Genomic DNA, 16,868 nt, shown 5'->3' with positions numbered 1-16,868 from the left:
TGACTGTCAGTCATCGGCCCTCTGCTCAGGGAGCTCTGAGAACTAAGCGATTATCAGTATTTGATGGACCAATGTTGCATCCACCTAGGTAAGTACGATTCCAAATAATATATATTTCCATACTTCTCTTTTAAAGCAGACATTTACATGAAAATTAAAGTCCCGCTCAATATCTTCCTCATCCCAGCCTGTAAAATAGATCAAATGGGTGGGGTGGGGGGAGGGGCGTAAGCACCTTTAAAAAAAATAAAAAATGATGGTACCTACTCCCACTTCCTCAGTCTTCACCTAGGCGAGACTGACATCACCTCGGACCACCCTTGCCCGTAGCCTCATATGATAAATGAAAATAGAAAAACGGAAAGTGAAAATGGGATTTTGAGGTGCAAAAATAGTTAATTAGGAACCAATTATAATTTCAGAATTTTATTTAACAAAAATGGTTAAAAAACAATTAAAACCAACACATAAGATCATGCGGTCAGGGTACAATAGTTTGTTGCTTTGCTACATGTTTCAGCAAATAATCATGGCTTCTTCCGGAGCTTTTGTAAGACCAGGGGCCAGATTCACGTACCGCGGCGTATCTATAGTCGGGCGTAGCGCATCTCATATGCGCTACGCCGACGTAACTTAGTGAGGCAAGTACTGTATTCATAAAGCACTTGCTCCCTAAGTTATGGCGGCGTAGCCTATATGGGCCGGCGTAAGCCCGCCTAATTCAAAGTAGGCTGGTAGGGGGCGTGTTGTATGGAAATGAATCGTGACCCCATGTAAATGAAGCGCCTAACGAACGGCGCATGCGCGCGCATGCTCAGTATCACGTCAAATTTTCTCCCTAAGTTATGCCGGCTCAATGCCTGTGATGTGAACGTAACCTACGCACAGCCCCATTCACGTAAACGACGTAAAAAGATACGCTTGTGCCGACGTCCATACTTTGCATTACCTGCACCTCATATAGCAGGGGTAACGTTACGCCGGATGTAAGCCTTACGTAAACGGTGTAGCGGGCGCAAGTACGTTCGTGAATCGGCGTATCTAGCTCATTTACATATTCAACGCGTAAATCTACGGAAGCGCCCCTTGCGGCCAGCGTAAATATGCACCCAAGATACGACTGCGTACGGCAACTTACGTCGGTCGACTGAAGCCAGATTTCAGGCGTATCTAGGTTCCAGAATACCGTGCATGGATACGACGGCGCATCTTTTAACTTACGCGGCGTATCAATAGATACGCCGGCGTAAAAGCTTTCTGAATCTGGCCCCAGATGTACAATATCACCCAAACAAAGACAAAAACTCCAAAGGACCACCAAGGCCTTCTGGGTAATCCAGCAGAGTATGAGTGTGCCATAGAGGGCATAAACCCCTTAAACCAAACCCCGTTTCTCTAGGGGATCAGGGAAAGTAAAGATCAATAGCCGCTTCACTACAAATATACACTTCAAATAGTAATAAGCTTGATATGGACTATGCCATCCAGATAACAGAATCCTTCATCTGAAATGAACAGATTCCTCTCCTTTTGTATCAAAATGATCCCCTCAAATCAGGAGGATTCGGGTAATTAAACATCACCACAGGAGAAGCCCTTTCAACCTTAGAATCATGTCCTGCAGGTATATGGCAGGGCGAGCGGCCGCTGAAACGGGGTTTGGTTTAAGGGGTTTATCCCCTCTATGGCACACTGATTCTCTGCTGGATTACCCGGAAGGTCTTGGTGGTCCTTTGGAGTTTGTCTTTGTTTGAGTGATATTGTACATAGGGTCTAACAAAAGCTCCGGAAGAAGCCATGATTATGGCGAAACATGTAGAGAGGCAACAAACTTTTGTACCACGACCACATGATCTTATGTGTTGGTTTTAATAGTTTTTTTTAACCATGTTTGTTAAATACAATTAAGAAATTATAATTGGTTCCTAATTATTTTTTGCACCTCAAAACTATCAATATTCATTTTTCTATTCTCATCATGGTGAGGTGGTGCTTGTAATAAAGCCTCCTATCCTTGGATTCAAAAATGTTCTCATGCGATAAACATCACACATCAGGAGGTTGCAGGACCAAGCTTACTGCATGCCCTCATCTTGAACATGCTCAGTAGTTGGCTGGCTGTAAGTTATCAAGAAGTCTCATCTGGCTCCCAAATACAAGATGGCAGCATGGGCATTCTGAAGATCTTAGGAACGCATTGGCTACCGGAAAAATGGTTCTGGACTTCTTGGGCTGGTAAGTATATGTTTCCTAAAAGGCAGCATCTACAGTATATGTAGCTGCTGTCTTATTTTCAAACACCCGGGGGTCAAGGGTCATGTAGGGTGACCACATTTCCAAACTACTACCATTCAGGGACACCCTCCCTTCCCAAAATTCAGCTTGTGCTGTAACGAATCACAGCACAGTGATTGAACACAAGAGGCGGGATTTATGATGCATTCCTGGCCAGGACAAGTACTGTTAGTGAGTAAATCGGTGATGTGGCAGCCTTTTTTTGGGGGTATCAGATTGGCCTGGGGGGGGGGGGTGGCTGTGTCAGTTTCATTCCAGGACACTGTATTGTCCTGGAATGAAGGTGCCCGGGACAGACCTGCAAAATGCGGGACTGTCCCGGGCAATACGGTACACATGGTCGTGGGGTGCCCAACGTTTTGAAGGTCGAGGGCCACTTAAGTGACGTAGTAACCAGTCGTGAGCCACAATGAGCGAAGTGGGCAGATGACAGATCTGTGTCCAGTCTGCATATGCAAAGCAGACACAGACACAGCCCAATCTACTCTATGGGCCCTCTGATCCAATCAGATGGAAGGAGACAGATCCACTTCTGTTTTTTTTAGCAAATCAGATTGGAGGTAGGCAGGTGTAAATGGACAAAAGTCTGTTTACATCTGCCGCTTCGTAGAGGTGAATGGAGGGTCTGATTGGGTTGGACCGTTCGTGTGAAAGGGGCTTAAGGCTGTTTTTAAACTGAATGTCTGCTGTCTACCCACACCGTGGGAGCGGCGCAGCATACATGTGGTTTTCCCGCCAGGTTAGCTGCACTTTGCCAACGACGTCTATTATATCCTGCAGGTGTGGCGCACTTTCTGAAAAGCCGATTGCTTCCTTTTCCCGCTGGCTTCATTTACAACACTGATGCTTTCGGATGGCAGGCCGGCAACCAGCCATCCCAGAGCAGGAGGTCGCGGGCCACATCAGAGGGCACCCCTGCCCTAGGGTCATGCAGCCTTATAGGGCAGTCAGAGCAGAATGAAAACTCCTCCTACAAGCTTTAACCAGTGCTCGGCCAGACACTAATAGAAGTCACAAGGCTGCTATATACTGCTGATGAGAAAATGTATTTAGCAGTTTATATTTACTAAAATAATTGCATTTCCATGTTATGTGTAATGTGGGAGACCAGATATAGTGAATGCAGGTGTCCTGTGTTTAGTAACATTTTAATATGCAGCTATATGTTTTTATCATCATACATTAGGACAACACCTATATTGGAATCTATTAGATTATCCCAGTCTTAGTGGATTTATACACAGTTCCTTTAATGGATTGCACATCTATCCATATAGTATTTAAACCCACAGTAACCCCATATTAAGCAGTAATACCTGGAGAGAGAGTTTTCTGATGCAATCTCTTTCGGTGTCCGCACTGTGTTGAAGTTACGCTTTGGCTGTGAGACTGCACGTAACCACAAATATTTATTGTTGTAATACAGAACATACTACGCAAGAACACAGATAATTGTGTACATACATTCATACAATAAAATTGATTTACATGTATTATATTAATATAATACTTGCCTTAACACACACATGTATTAGTAAAGCAGACAACAATGAGCAAAATCGTGGGTGCCCCTATCAATTAATATTAAATAATATTTTTTTTTTTTACCTGCTTGAGAGTTGGCCTATGCCAAGATATGAATTGTATAACTACAGTATATCAGCAAAATTGTTGTAATGACTAATTAAAAGTTATAAACAAGTTAAAATAGTTACCTTTTCTGGAGAAAACGTGCGGCATGCTCCATCAAGTATTAATTACATAACCAAAACTATATGCTTTTGGCCATGTGATGTTTGAATGGTGGGATTATCCAAACTGAACTCCTAGGCCCGGATTCACAAAGCACTTATCTTGAGATACGTTGCGTAAGTGTAAATGTGCGCCGTCGTATCTGTGCACCATGCCCATAAAACTAGATACGCCTGAAAATAGGCTTCCTATGACCGACGTAACTATCCTACGCTGTCGTATCTTGAGCGCATATTTACGCTGGGCGCATTTTCCGCTCCCATTGATTCTCTACGTAGCTGCGCCCGGCGCATAATATACGCGGTTTGCGTAAGTCGTACGTCCGGCGTAAAGTTATTCCCCATTAGGAGGCGCAGGTCATGCTAAGGCATGGACCAGGGAACACAGCTGTCGTATTTTACGTGGTTTAGGTAGTACGTGAATAGGGCTGGGCGTAGGTTACGTTCACGTCGTAGGTAGTGATCCGTCGTATCTTAGGGAGTAATTCCGACGTGATTTTGAGCATGCGCACAGGGATACGTCCACGTATCATTTTAAGTACTTCTATGACGCTTGGCCCATCATTTGCATGGGGTCACGCCTCATTAGCATGGCTCACGCCCACTTCCACCCACGCTGGCTTACGCCGAGGAAACCCAGCGTATCTTTAACAGCGAGTGGGAGCGAGTGCTTTGTGAATCCAGTGCTTGCATCTGTGCGCTGCGCCGGCGTAGCGTAAAAGAGATACGCTACGCCGGCATAAATATGCTCCGATGTATGTGAATCCGGGCCCTAGTCTTTAAAGGGGTTGTAAAGGTTAATTTTTTTATTTATTAAATAGGTTCCTTTAAGCTAGTGCATTGTTGGTTCACTTACCTTTTTCTTCCATTTCCCTTCTAAATCTTTTTTTTCTTTGTCTGAATTTCTCACTTCCTGTTTCTCCTCAGTAAGTTTGCCCCCATCATCCGAGCTGTTCTGGCTGGGGGTTAGTCAGCATGCTCACCCCCTCCCTTGGGACTACATCCCTGCGGGGAGACTCGTGCAGGGATATAGTCCCAAGGTAATTAACCCCCAGCTAGAACAGCTCGGATGATGGGGTGCAAGCTTACTGAGGAGGAACAGGAAGTGAGAAATTCAAAGACATTTTTTTTTTAGAAGGGAAATCGAAGGAAAAAGTACGTGAACCAACAATGCACTAGATTAAAGGAACCTATTTAGAAAATAAAAAAACAAACCTTTACAGCCCCTTTAAAGAGTTAGTTCATCTTTACTGATTTTTGCCACAAACCTCCCTATGCATTACCGAATCCTCGGTACATTAACATGTAGTGCTCCTTTTTATAAAAAAAATACTTACTTTTTCACCTACTTATTTCAATGCCCTCCTCTCTCTGTCCTGCCATCTGCACCTCACTTGACTGCCTCCCTCATCTACAACACGCACTTACCTTCCCCTTCCTCCCCTTTGCTCCATTTTACCACCAGAAATGATGCAAAACACCTGTATTTCTGAGTATGGGGAGCATGTGACTCCCTAGCCTTCTTTCTTAACAGCATTAGTGACTGGCTGTTTAGACACTCAGGCCTCGTACACACGACCAAATTTCTCGGCAAAAACCAGCAACAAACTTGCTGGGAGATATTTTTTTGCCGAGAAAACCGGCCGTGTGTACATTTTGGTCGAGGAAACTGTCGATAAACTCGACGAGCCAAAAAGAGAGCATGTTCTCTATTTCCTTGACGTGAATGGAGAAAATTGGCTTGTCGAGTTTCTCGCCTAACAAGGAACTCGACGAGGAAAACGATGTGTTTCGCCCGTCTAGTTCCTCGGTCGTGTGTACGAGGCTTCAGTGCTGCCTGTTCCTTGTGTACACCTTTAAGGACAGCAGTTGAGCCTGTTGCTTTGCTCAGCATGCCATTTGATAGCTGTTTGTCAATGAAGGCCTTTTAAACCAAATTTTTGGTGTGTTTATTTGCATTTAGCCATTTCAATGCATTACATGGAGGTTTTCAGAAAGGATGCTTTGCTGTCTCCTTTCATACTTTTTCACATTTCAACAACCAGGACTGATAATGACTCAAAAACGGTATACCTACTAGTTACTTGATGCACTTTTTTCACTCCATTATTGTCTGCTTGTGGTTCTTTTGGGCCACCGATTCTGGAATGGAATAGGAATGTACAAAATGAGTGATGTTCTCACCAAACTATTAATCTACACTGATCACAGTTCTTGGTTAACCTCCCTGGTGGTATTCCCGAGTGTGGCTCCAGGTTAATTTTCATTACCATTAGCGGTAACCCCAGGGCCGGTGCAAGGATCTTTGACACCCTAGGCGAATCCTAATTTTGCGCCCCCTCCCCGCTGCGCCCCTGACATCACTTTACTCTGCCCTTGCAACACATGTGACCTATCTGACACCCCCCTTATCTGACACATACACTGACCCCCCTCATCTGACACAATGACCCCCCCTCACCTGACACACTGACCCCCCCTCACCTGACACACTGACCCCCCTTACCTGACACATACACTGACCCCCCTTACCTGACACACTGACCCCCCTCACCTGACACAATGACCCCCCTTACCTGACACACTGACCCCCCCTTACCTGACACACTGACGCCCCCTTACCTGACACATACACTGTGACTGGCCCACCTGACTCTCACACACACCACACAGACAGAACCCCCACTCGGCACTCCACAGACAGTGTAATGTAGTTCAGAAGGGATCCGTCCTCCTCCTACCTCGGCTGTTTTTGGCTTCATCGTCATCGACCATCATCCAGTCTCTGCTCAGGGGCCAGGCTAGCGCCATCCTCCCGCTCCACAGTGTCCCCGCCGAGACCAGGCCAGCGCCATCCTCCCGCTCCACAGTGTCCCCGCCGAGACCAGGCCAGCGCCATCCTCCCGCTCCACGGAGGTCAGCTGCTCCTCTCAATGCTCCGGGCTCCCATCTCCATTGAGCCCCGCCCCTCCGCTGCACACACAGACACACAGCGCTGCACCAGAGGGACAGGCTAGAGCAAAGGAGTCCCGGAGCAGCGCTGTGTGACCCGTCTAGAAGATGTAAAAGTGCAGCGGGACACATGAGGGATTAGTGGTGGCGGCGCACAACGAGCGATTAGGAGAGGAGAGCCGAGCTCACACAGAACAGGGGCTGTGGTTGCGCCCAGGGCTGGCCTTAGGTGTTCAGGTGCCCTGTGCGAGCAAAGCCTGTGGCGCCCCCCCCATCTTCACCGATAGATAGATAATTTTGAGAAAGAAAGAAAGAAAGAAAGGGAGGAGAAAGAAAGAAAGGGAGGAGAAAGAAAGAAAGAAAGAAAGAAAGAGAAGAAAGAAAGAAAGAAAGAAAGAAAGAAAGAAAGAAAGAAAGAAAGGAGAAAGAGAGAAAAGAAAGAAAGAAAGAAAGAAAGAAAGAAAGAAAGAAAGAAAGAAAGAGAAAAGAAAGAAAGAGAAAGAAAGAAAGAAAGAAAGAGAGTAAGAGAGAAAAGAAAGAAAGAGAGAAAAGAAAAGAAAGAAAAGAAAGAAAGGGAGGAAAAAGAAAGAAAAGAAAGAAAGAAAGAAAGAAAGGGAGAAGAAAGAAAGAAAGAAAGAAAGAAAGAAAGAAAGAAAGAAAGAGAAAGAAAGAAAAAGGAGAAAGAGAAAGAAAGAAAGAAAGAGAGATAGATAGATAGATAGATAGATAGATAGATAGATAATCTGACAGATAGATAGATAGATAGATAGATAGATAGATAGATAGATAGATAGATAGATAGAAAGGGAGGAGAAAGAAAGAAAGAAAGAAAGAAAGGGAGGAGAAAGAAAGAAAGAAAGAAAGAAAGAAAGAAAGAGAAAAGAAAGAAAGAAAGAGAAAAGAAAGAAAGAAAGAGAAAAGAAAGAAAGAAAGAAAGGGAGGAGAAAGAAAGAAAAGAAAAGAAAAGAAAAGAAAGAAAGAAAGAAAGGGAGGAGAAAGAAAGAAAGAAAGAAAGAAAGAAAGAAAGAAAGAAAGAAAATAAGAAAGAAAGGGAGGAGAAAGAAAAGAAAGAAAGGGAGGAGAAAGAAAGCAAGAGAAAGAAAGAAAGGGAGGAGAAAGAAAAGAAAGAAAGGGAGGAGAAAGAAAGGGAAGAGAAAGAAAGAAAGATAGATAGATAATCTGATAGATAGATAGATAGATAGATAGATAATCTGACAGATAGATAGATAGATAGATAATCTGACAGATAGATAGATAGATAGATAGATAGATAGATAGATAGATAGATAGATAGATAGATAGATAGATAGATAATCAGATAGATAGATAGATAGATAGATAGATAGATAATCAGATAGATAGATAGATAGATAGATAGATAGATAATCAGATAGATAGATAGATAGATAGATAGATAGATAGATAGATAGATAATCTGACAGATAGATAGATAGATAGATAGATAGATAGATAGATAGATAGATAATCAGATAGATAGATAGATAGATAGATAGATAGATAGATAGATAGATAGATAGATAGATAATCAGATAGATAGATAATCAGATAGATAGATAATTAGATAGATAGATAGATAGATAGATAGATAGATAGGTAATCTGATAGATAGATAGATAGATAGATAGATAGATAGATAGATAGATAGATAGATAGATAGATAGATAGATAATCTGATAGATAGATAGATAATCTGATAGATAGATAGATAATCTGATAGATAGATAGATAGATAGATAGATAGATAGATAGATAGATAGATAGATAGATAATCAGATAGATAGATAATCAGATAGATAGATAGATAGATAGATAGATAGATAGATAGATAGATAGATAGATAGATAATATGACAGACAGATAGATAGATAGATAGCTAGATAGTCAGATAGATAGATAATCAGATAGATAGATAGATAGATAGATAGATAGATAGATAGATAGATAGATAGATAGATAGATAGATAGATAATCTGATAGATAGATAGATAGATAGATAGATAGATAGATAGATAGATAATCTGACAGATAGATAGATAGATAGATAGATAGATAGATAGATAGATAATCAGATAGATAGATAATCAGATAGATAGATAGATAGATAGATAGATAGATAGATAGATAGATAGATAGATAGATAGATAGATAATCTGACAGATAGATAGATAGATAGATAGATAGATAGATAGATAGATAGATAGATAATCAGATAGATAGATAATCAGATAGATAGATAATCAGATAGATAGATAATCTGATAGATAGATAGATAGATAGATAGATAGATAGATAGATAGATAGATAGATAATCAGATAGATAGATAGATAGATAGATAGATAGATAGATAGATAATCAGATAGATAGATAATCAGATAGATAGATAATTAGATAGATAGATAGATAGATAGATAGATAGATAATCTGATAGATAGATAGATAGATAGATAGATAGATAGATAGATAGATAGATAGATAGATAGATAATCTGATAGATAGATAGATAGATAGATAGATAGATAGATAGATAGATAATCTGATAGATAGATAGATAGATAGATAATCAGATAGATAGATAATCAGATAGATAGATAATCAGATAGATAGATAGATAGATAGATAGATAATATGACAGACAGATAGATAGATAGATAGCTAGATAGTCAGATAGATAGATGATAGATAGATAGATAGATAGATAGATAGATAGATAGATAGATAATCTGATAGATAGATAGATAGATAGATAGATAATCTGACAGATAGATAGATAGATAGATAGATAGATAGATAGATAGATAGATAGATAGATAGATAGATAATCAGATAGATAGATAATCAGATAGATAGATAATCAGATAGATAGATAATCAGATAGATAGATAATCAGATAGATAGATAATCTGATAGATAGATAGATAGATAGATAGATAGATAGATAGATAGATAATCAGATAGATAGATAATCTGATAGATAGATAGATAGATAGATAGATAGATAGATAGATAGATAGATAGATAATCAGATAGATAGATAGATAGATAGATAGATAGATAGATAGATAGATAATCTGATAGATAGATAGATAGATAGATAATCTGATAGATAGATAGATAGATAGATAGATAGATAGATAGATAGATAGATAGATAGATAGATAATCTGATAGATAGATAGATAGATAGATAGATAGATAGATAGATAGATAGATAGATAATCAGATAGATAGATAATCAGATAGATAGATAGATAGATAGATAGATAGATAGATAGATAGATAGATAGATAATCAGATAGATAGATAATCTGATAGATAGATAGATAATCTGATAGATAGATAGATAATCTGATAGATAGATAGATAGATAGATAGATAGATAGATAGATAGATAATCAGATAGATAGATAATCAGATAGATAGATAATCAGATAGATAGATAATCAGATAGATAGATAATCAGATAGATAGATAATCTGATAGATAGATAATCAGATAGATAGATAGATAGATAGATAGATAGATAGATAGATAATCAGATAGATAGATAGATAGATAGATAGATAGATAATCAGATAGATAGATAATCTGATAGATAGATAGATAATCTGATAGATAGATAGATAATCTGATAGATAGATAGATAGATAGATAGATAGATAGATAGATAGATAGATAGATAGATAGATAATCAGATAGATAGATAATCAGATAGATAGATAATCAGATAGATAGATAATCAGATAGATAGATAATCTGATAGATAGATAATCTGATAGATAGATAGATAGATAGATAGATAGATAGATAGATAGATAGATAGATAATCTGATAGATAGATAGATAGATAGATAGATAGATAGATAGATAATCTGATAGATAGATAGATAGATAGATAGATAGATAGATAGATAGATAGATAGATAGATAGATAATCTGATAGATAGATAATCTGATAGATAGATAGATAGATAATCTGATAGATAGATAGATAGATAATCTGATAGATAGATAGATAGATAGATAGATAGATAGATAGATAGATAGATAGATAGATAGATAGATAGATAATCTGACAGATAGATAGATAATAGGGAGAGAGAAAGAAAGGTGAAGAGAGAGAGAGAGAGAGAGGGAGAAGGGAATGAAGGCCACCCCTACATCAGTGTACAGTGTACTCACTCACTGGATGGATATCACGCTCATCCATCTTTCCCTTCTGTTTGCTGTGCTTAAAAATTCCCGCCCACATCCCCTGTATGCCGGGGAGAGTGGGCGGGGCAGACACAAGGAGAGGAGGGGAGGAGTAAAAGCAGCTCCTCTCCTCTAACTGGCTGTGTGGGCAGCAAGGGGAGGGGATAGATGTCAGAGCTGGCTGTGATACGCCCAGCTCATCTCTCTCTCTGGAGCTCTCAGTGTGCTCCGATCCCCCTGCTGATCTGTCCCACTCGCAGCTGGCGCTTGCGCCCTAGGTGGTAGTGCGCTCCAAGCGGCTGCTTACTTCGCCTAGTGGTAGCGCCGGCCCTGGGTAACCCCGAGCCACACTCAGAATTGCATTGCAGAATCCTAGTCCAGGTAACTTACCTTGTCCCCAGGATCCAGCGATGTCCCCCCTCTCTGTCCACCACCGGATCCTCTGCCCGATGCTCTGCGTTCCGGGCTCAGTTTCCTGCAAGCACCCTGCCGTATGGGGGGGAGCCCGGTGGCAAATTCAAAAAGTACAAAAACATAATACATACAGTGCACTGTAAGATTACATTACTGCAGGGGTGCCCAACTAGTGGCCCGGGGAGCCCTCTGATGTGGCCCGCGACCTCCTGCTCTGGGATAGAATAGAATAGAAGACTGTTATTAAAGGTCAGTTTATTCCTAAAATCACAGTGTATATATGGGCATATCTGTTCTGCAGTGGTTACTGGGCTGCTTTCAAACTGATCCGCAGGTGCGCTGGGTTATCTGCACTGAGCCATAGACTTCTGTTATTACCCGCGGGTTTGGTGAGCTTTCTGAAAGTGCACCAAACCTGCAGAATATAATAGAAGTCTATTGCAAAGTGCAGAAAAGCCAAAGGTACACTGCATTGCACCCGCGGTGTGGGTAAATCACAGAGCATCAGTGTGAAAGCAGCCATGGGTCCCTTTCACACACACAGTCAGTCCGACCCAATTGCCTATACAGAGCGGACACGGACCTGCCATCCACCCGCTCCGCTGATTGTGGCCCGCGACCAGTTACCAAATCGCTTAAGTGGCCCTCGTGCTTCAAAAGGTCGGGCACCCCTGCATTACTGTATCAAATCATTTTGCCTCCCTTTTGTCCCTAATGCTTTGTCCAGTGCCCTGCCTGCACTTTTATATTATATATACTGTTCTTTCTGCCTGGAAACTTGAGAAAGTCCATGGCATCCAAAAATTGGTTTTAGACCAGCTAGAAAACAGCGATCGTAAATTAGAACACTTGCAGAATTGAGCGATAGTGATTTATGGGTAAATACGTTTTATTATTATTATTATTTTTTATAATTATTTATAGTTATTTATTATATTATAATTTATGATTTAGTGTTTCAAACTTTATCGTACCCGGGATGTCTACTAGACTCTTGTTTGGACAGATTTAAGTGAGTTATTCCTAAAATGGGAATTACAGGCCTAGAAAAAAAAAAAGCTAAATTTCTATGCAATTGTACCGCTTTGATATTCAAAAATCTGATATAATCATACCGCCAGGGAGGCTGCAGTGCAACAACAGTTTCATAGCAAATGGCAAACCGCAGAGACAATGTAAAGGTATTTTCAGCAACCCTTCTGAATGCAGACATCTAGATTGAACAATACTTTATGGTCCCTCATTTGGGCAGTGGATATATGAAGCTTTCATTATTATTAATGGGTAGCTTTACTTTCTTTTTTGGTGAGGTGCTCCTAAAAGGAAATCACATCTAAAAGATGCAGACCTTGCCAATTTCCTTATTAGAGCCTTGCAGGTGCAGCAGCCGACTAATAATTAAAAAAACAATTCCATACAGATTTACTCTACACATGGTCACAGACAAACCATCAGCTGTTTCTTCAGAATAACAAACGGTAGGAATCTGCAACAAAGTTTGTTAAAATCCCTGCAATGTACATAGATCACTTCGAGGGGATTTTTTTTCCTCAACCAAAGTAAAGTTACTGTTTAAATAAGACAGCAGAAGCTGTTTGTTTCTGACTGTCTCTCTACAACTGAAACTCTTTGAGGGAAATTTGCTATGACTAGAGCAGACATAATCTGAAGCAGTTGTACATGGTAACTGATTAGCTTCTGTATTTTATTTTCAAAGGTTAACTGAACAAACTTAAATTAGAAGCTGATTGGTTACTATGCATTTCTTTTTTTTTATTATAACAAACGTGTTATACTTTCCTGCTCTGTACAAAGGTTTTGCACAGAGAAGCCCAGATTCTCCTCTTCTCAGGTTCCATTCTGGTGCTCCTGGCAAGTGAGCAGCTTGCTCTGGGGGCACCCAAGTAGGCATGTTCTCGAGCCACGGCTCTGTGTCCATTCACACACTGTGCCGTGGCTCAGCCCCACCCCTTCTGTCTCCTGATGGGCCCACTGGATGTGATTGACAGCAGCAAGAGCCAGTGGCTCCCGCTGCTGCCAAAGCCAATCAGAAGATGAGTCCCCGTAGAAGCAAGGCTCTCGTAGACATCAATGGATCGAGAGGGGGGCTCAGGTAAGGATTAGGGGAGCTGCTTCACACAGAAGGTTTTTTGCGTAGAATGCATGAAGGTAAAAAAACCTGGTGTCTTTACAACCACTTTAAGTTTTTTGTGTAAATTTGAGCTTGAGCTATATAGTTCTGTAAAAAACAGGTTATTTTCAAGAAGGCCGCTAAGGCTAGCCTGGTGTAACAGGTGAAAAGAAGCCTAGAGACATTTTACGCATAGTTGCCTAAACTCTATATATAGTTCATAAAAACACATACGATAATAGATATATATCCCTGTACATCCCCTTAAAGTGTTTCTAAAGCCTTTTTTGATAAAGAAATCCCTTGTCAAATTTTGTCACTATATCCCAAAGGGGGGATTTCCCTTCACTTATTAGCCTGAAGACACAGGGGTTGATTTCCTAAAGGCAAATAGACTGTGCACTTTGCAAAGTGCAGTAGCCCTCTGCAAGCGCAATTGCTCCAGAGCTTAGTAAATGAGGTAAGGCTTCACTTTGCAAAGAGTACCCAATCATGTGCAAGGAACTATATTTTTGCTTGCACATGATTGGATGATGGAAGTCAGCAGTTTCTGCTCATTTACTAAGCTCTGGGGTAGCTGCACTTGCACTTTGCAATGTGCACAGACTTTTTCCCTTTAGTAAATCAACCCCACAGTGTTCTTCAGAAGTCTGTATCTGATGATATGTTTTGTGTTCAGTTAGTTGCACTGCTACTCCCTTATGTAGCTAAAGTGATATCCAGTGTTCATTTTGTAGACTAAAACTGGACTAAAACATTTTAGTCGACTAACTTAACATTTTAGTCGACTAAAATACGACTAAAAGTAAAACAATTGAGATGACTAAAATGGGACTAAAACTAAAATGCCATTTTAGTTCTAAGACTAAAACTAAATTGAAATTTGCTGCCAAAAATAACACTGGTGATATACCTTAAGTGATGATATACTTGAGAGTGATGCCTCGTACACACGACCAGTTTTCCCGTCGAGAAAACTGCCATGACAGCTTTTGGCAGGGTAAACTGGCCATGTGTATGCTCTATGGCAGTTTTCCCGGCAGGAAACCCACCGGGAATCGTGGCAAGAAAAATGAGAACATGTTTGCCCTGTACACACGATCGGGATTTCTGGCGGTAAAAAGTTAGCCGGAAATCCCGGGGGGAAAACCGAAAACCTGCTCGGTCACTTTCCCCCTGTACACACCTGCGGTGAGAGCTTTGGCCAGAATTCCCGGCCACCGCAGTGTTTCCCATAGGGAAACTGCCAGGAAAAAGACCGCCGGGAATCGCGGCAGGAAAAAAAAAGAACATGATCTCCTTTTTCCTGCCACAATTCCCAGCGGTTTTCCAGTCGGGGAAACTGCCATGGAGCATACACATGGCTAGTTTTCCCGGCCAAAAGCTGTCATGGCAGTTTTCCCGACGGGAAAACTGGTCGTGTGTACGAGGCAGTTCTCTTTTTTCCTGCCGCGATTCCCGTCTGTCTTTTTCCCGGTGGTTTTCCTATGGGAAACACTGCAGTAGAGCATACACACGGCCGGGATTCCGGGCCAAAGCTCTCACCGCAGTTTTCCCAACAGGAAAACCTCTGGTGTGTACAGGGGAAAAGTGACTGAGCCGCTTCTCGGTTTTCCCCCCGGGATTCCCGGCTGACTTTTTACTGCTGGGAATGCCAATCGTGTGTATGGGGCATGAGATTCCCGAAAGTTAGACAAAATGTTTGCTGTTACACTACAAAATAAATTATCACTATGCCAAAACCTGCATCCAAATCTTACCTCTGAACTCTAGAGGGTGGAGCAAAGACTCCGTGTTTTGGGGAACAGTTAAAATACCGAACGCCAAATACTGAGCCATCATGTTTCCCTGTACACTTTTCCAGCTCGACTCCAAACCAGTATCCTGTGGTAGATATAAGAATATTATTGTGTTTTTTCTCAGTAATATACAGTATATACCAAATGCTATAGCTGTAGCCCATTTATTCTTCCTATATTCTTATCATGTTACCTGGAGCAAAATCTGTCTTTCCATAGAAGCGTACCACTCCCGGTTTCTGTCCAGCCACAAGAACTTGGTCCCCCAAGTCGATGTTCAGTCCCTCTTTGTCTAGACTGCCCACACTGATGGACTTCTTCTGCGTTGCTGCGAGAGACCACAGGAAACACAACCAGGGAACCGTTAAACTCTAGTTTACTATAACCACCATACAATTATTGTATCTAAACCTAAAGAGGTTCAGGCTTCCATGAAAAGTGTACATACATTTTTTCTCCTTCCTTCCCTTGCCTGTGACCCTGGAAAAGTCCATACGAGGGGTCTTTGGTGTGGAAGTGACAGAGGATGGAGGTTGTTCGGGGGCTTTACTGATCTTAGACACAGAAGAAAATATCCCTAGAAAGAAAAATTAAAAGTAGATATGGAAAACCATGCCAACCAATCAAGAAAAATTAGTTATGAATGTCCATCTAAATCTGCAGTTACATTAAATATCAATACAAAACAAATTTTCTTGTTCATAACTAAATTCCCCAACGAAACAAGCTTGCTTTTTTTTTTTACCCTAATGCTGGTGAAAACACTTACCGTATATACTCGAGTATAAGCCGAGGCTCCTAATTTTACCACAAAAAACTGGGAAAACGTATTGACTCGAGTATAAGCCTAGGGTGTCCATCTGCAGGCCTCACTTTGCCTCACTGTGCCCATGCCTCACTGTGCCCATGCCTCACTGTGCCCATGCCTCACTTTGCCCATGCCTCACTTTGCCCATGCCTCACTTTGCCCATGCCTCACTGTGTCCATGACTAGACTGACGTTTAACATGGGAGTCTATGGAAGGGGTGCCTGGCTTTGAAAAATCGGTGCTCCCCAGCCGTAGTTCCCCCAGACAACAAGCTTTGTACACTTGTAGAGGAAAAATGGGGCTACATGTGTGCAAAGTTCCGGTACCGGGTCCCCACCGGAGAAATTACCAATTAACATGGGAATCTATGGAAATCGGTGCTCTACGGCCGTAGGTCCCCCGGACAACAATCTTTGCACACTTGTAGAAGAAGAGAGGAGCTACATGTGTGCCAAGTTTGGGGTCATGGGGACCTACGGCCGGCCAGTACCGGGTCTCCAAATCC

General features: G+C 41.3%; 1 protein-coding gene across 3 annotated transcripts in view; it reads right to left on the bottom strand.

Annotated features, from left to right (window-relative positions):
- CLIP3 (CAP-Gly domain containing linker protein 3) overlaps positions 1-16,868 on the bottom strand; it is a 65,444-nt gene that overhangs the window by 1,796 nt on the left and 46,780 nt on the right. For 2 of the 3 annotated variants that reach the window (XM_040323314.1, XM_040323315.1), the window contains 5 exons: positions 16,003-16,131; positions 15,748-15,882; positions 15,516-15,639; positions 6,124-6,188; positions 3,612-3,684 (listed from right to left, as the gene is read on the bottom strand). In XM_040323314.1, coding sequence (XP_040179248.1) covers positions 3,612-3,684; positions 6,124-6,188; positions 15,516-15,639; positions 15,748-15,882; positions 16,003-16,131 — 526 coding nt within the window. Of the gene's footprint in view, positions 1-3,611; positions 3,685-6,119; positions 6,189-15,515; positions 15,640-15,747; positions 15,883-16,002; positions 16,132-16,868 lie in introns of all 3 variants that reach the window. The other variant, XR_005743510.1, reaches the window with a different exon arrangement.

The sequence above is a fragment of the Rana temporaria genome, chromosome 9 (genome assembly GCF_905171775.1).
Source record: "Rana temporaria chromosome 9, aRanTem1.1, whole genome shotgun sequence".
NCBI lineage: Eukaryota > Metazoa > Chordata > Amphibia > Anura > Ranidae > Rana > Rana temporaria.
Note: the sequence above shows the minus strand (reverse complement) of the source record. Positions and strands in the feature narration are given on the sequence as shown.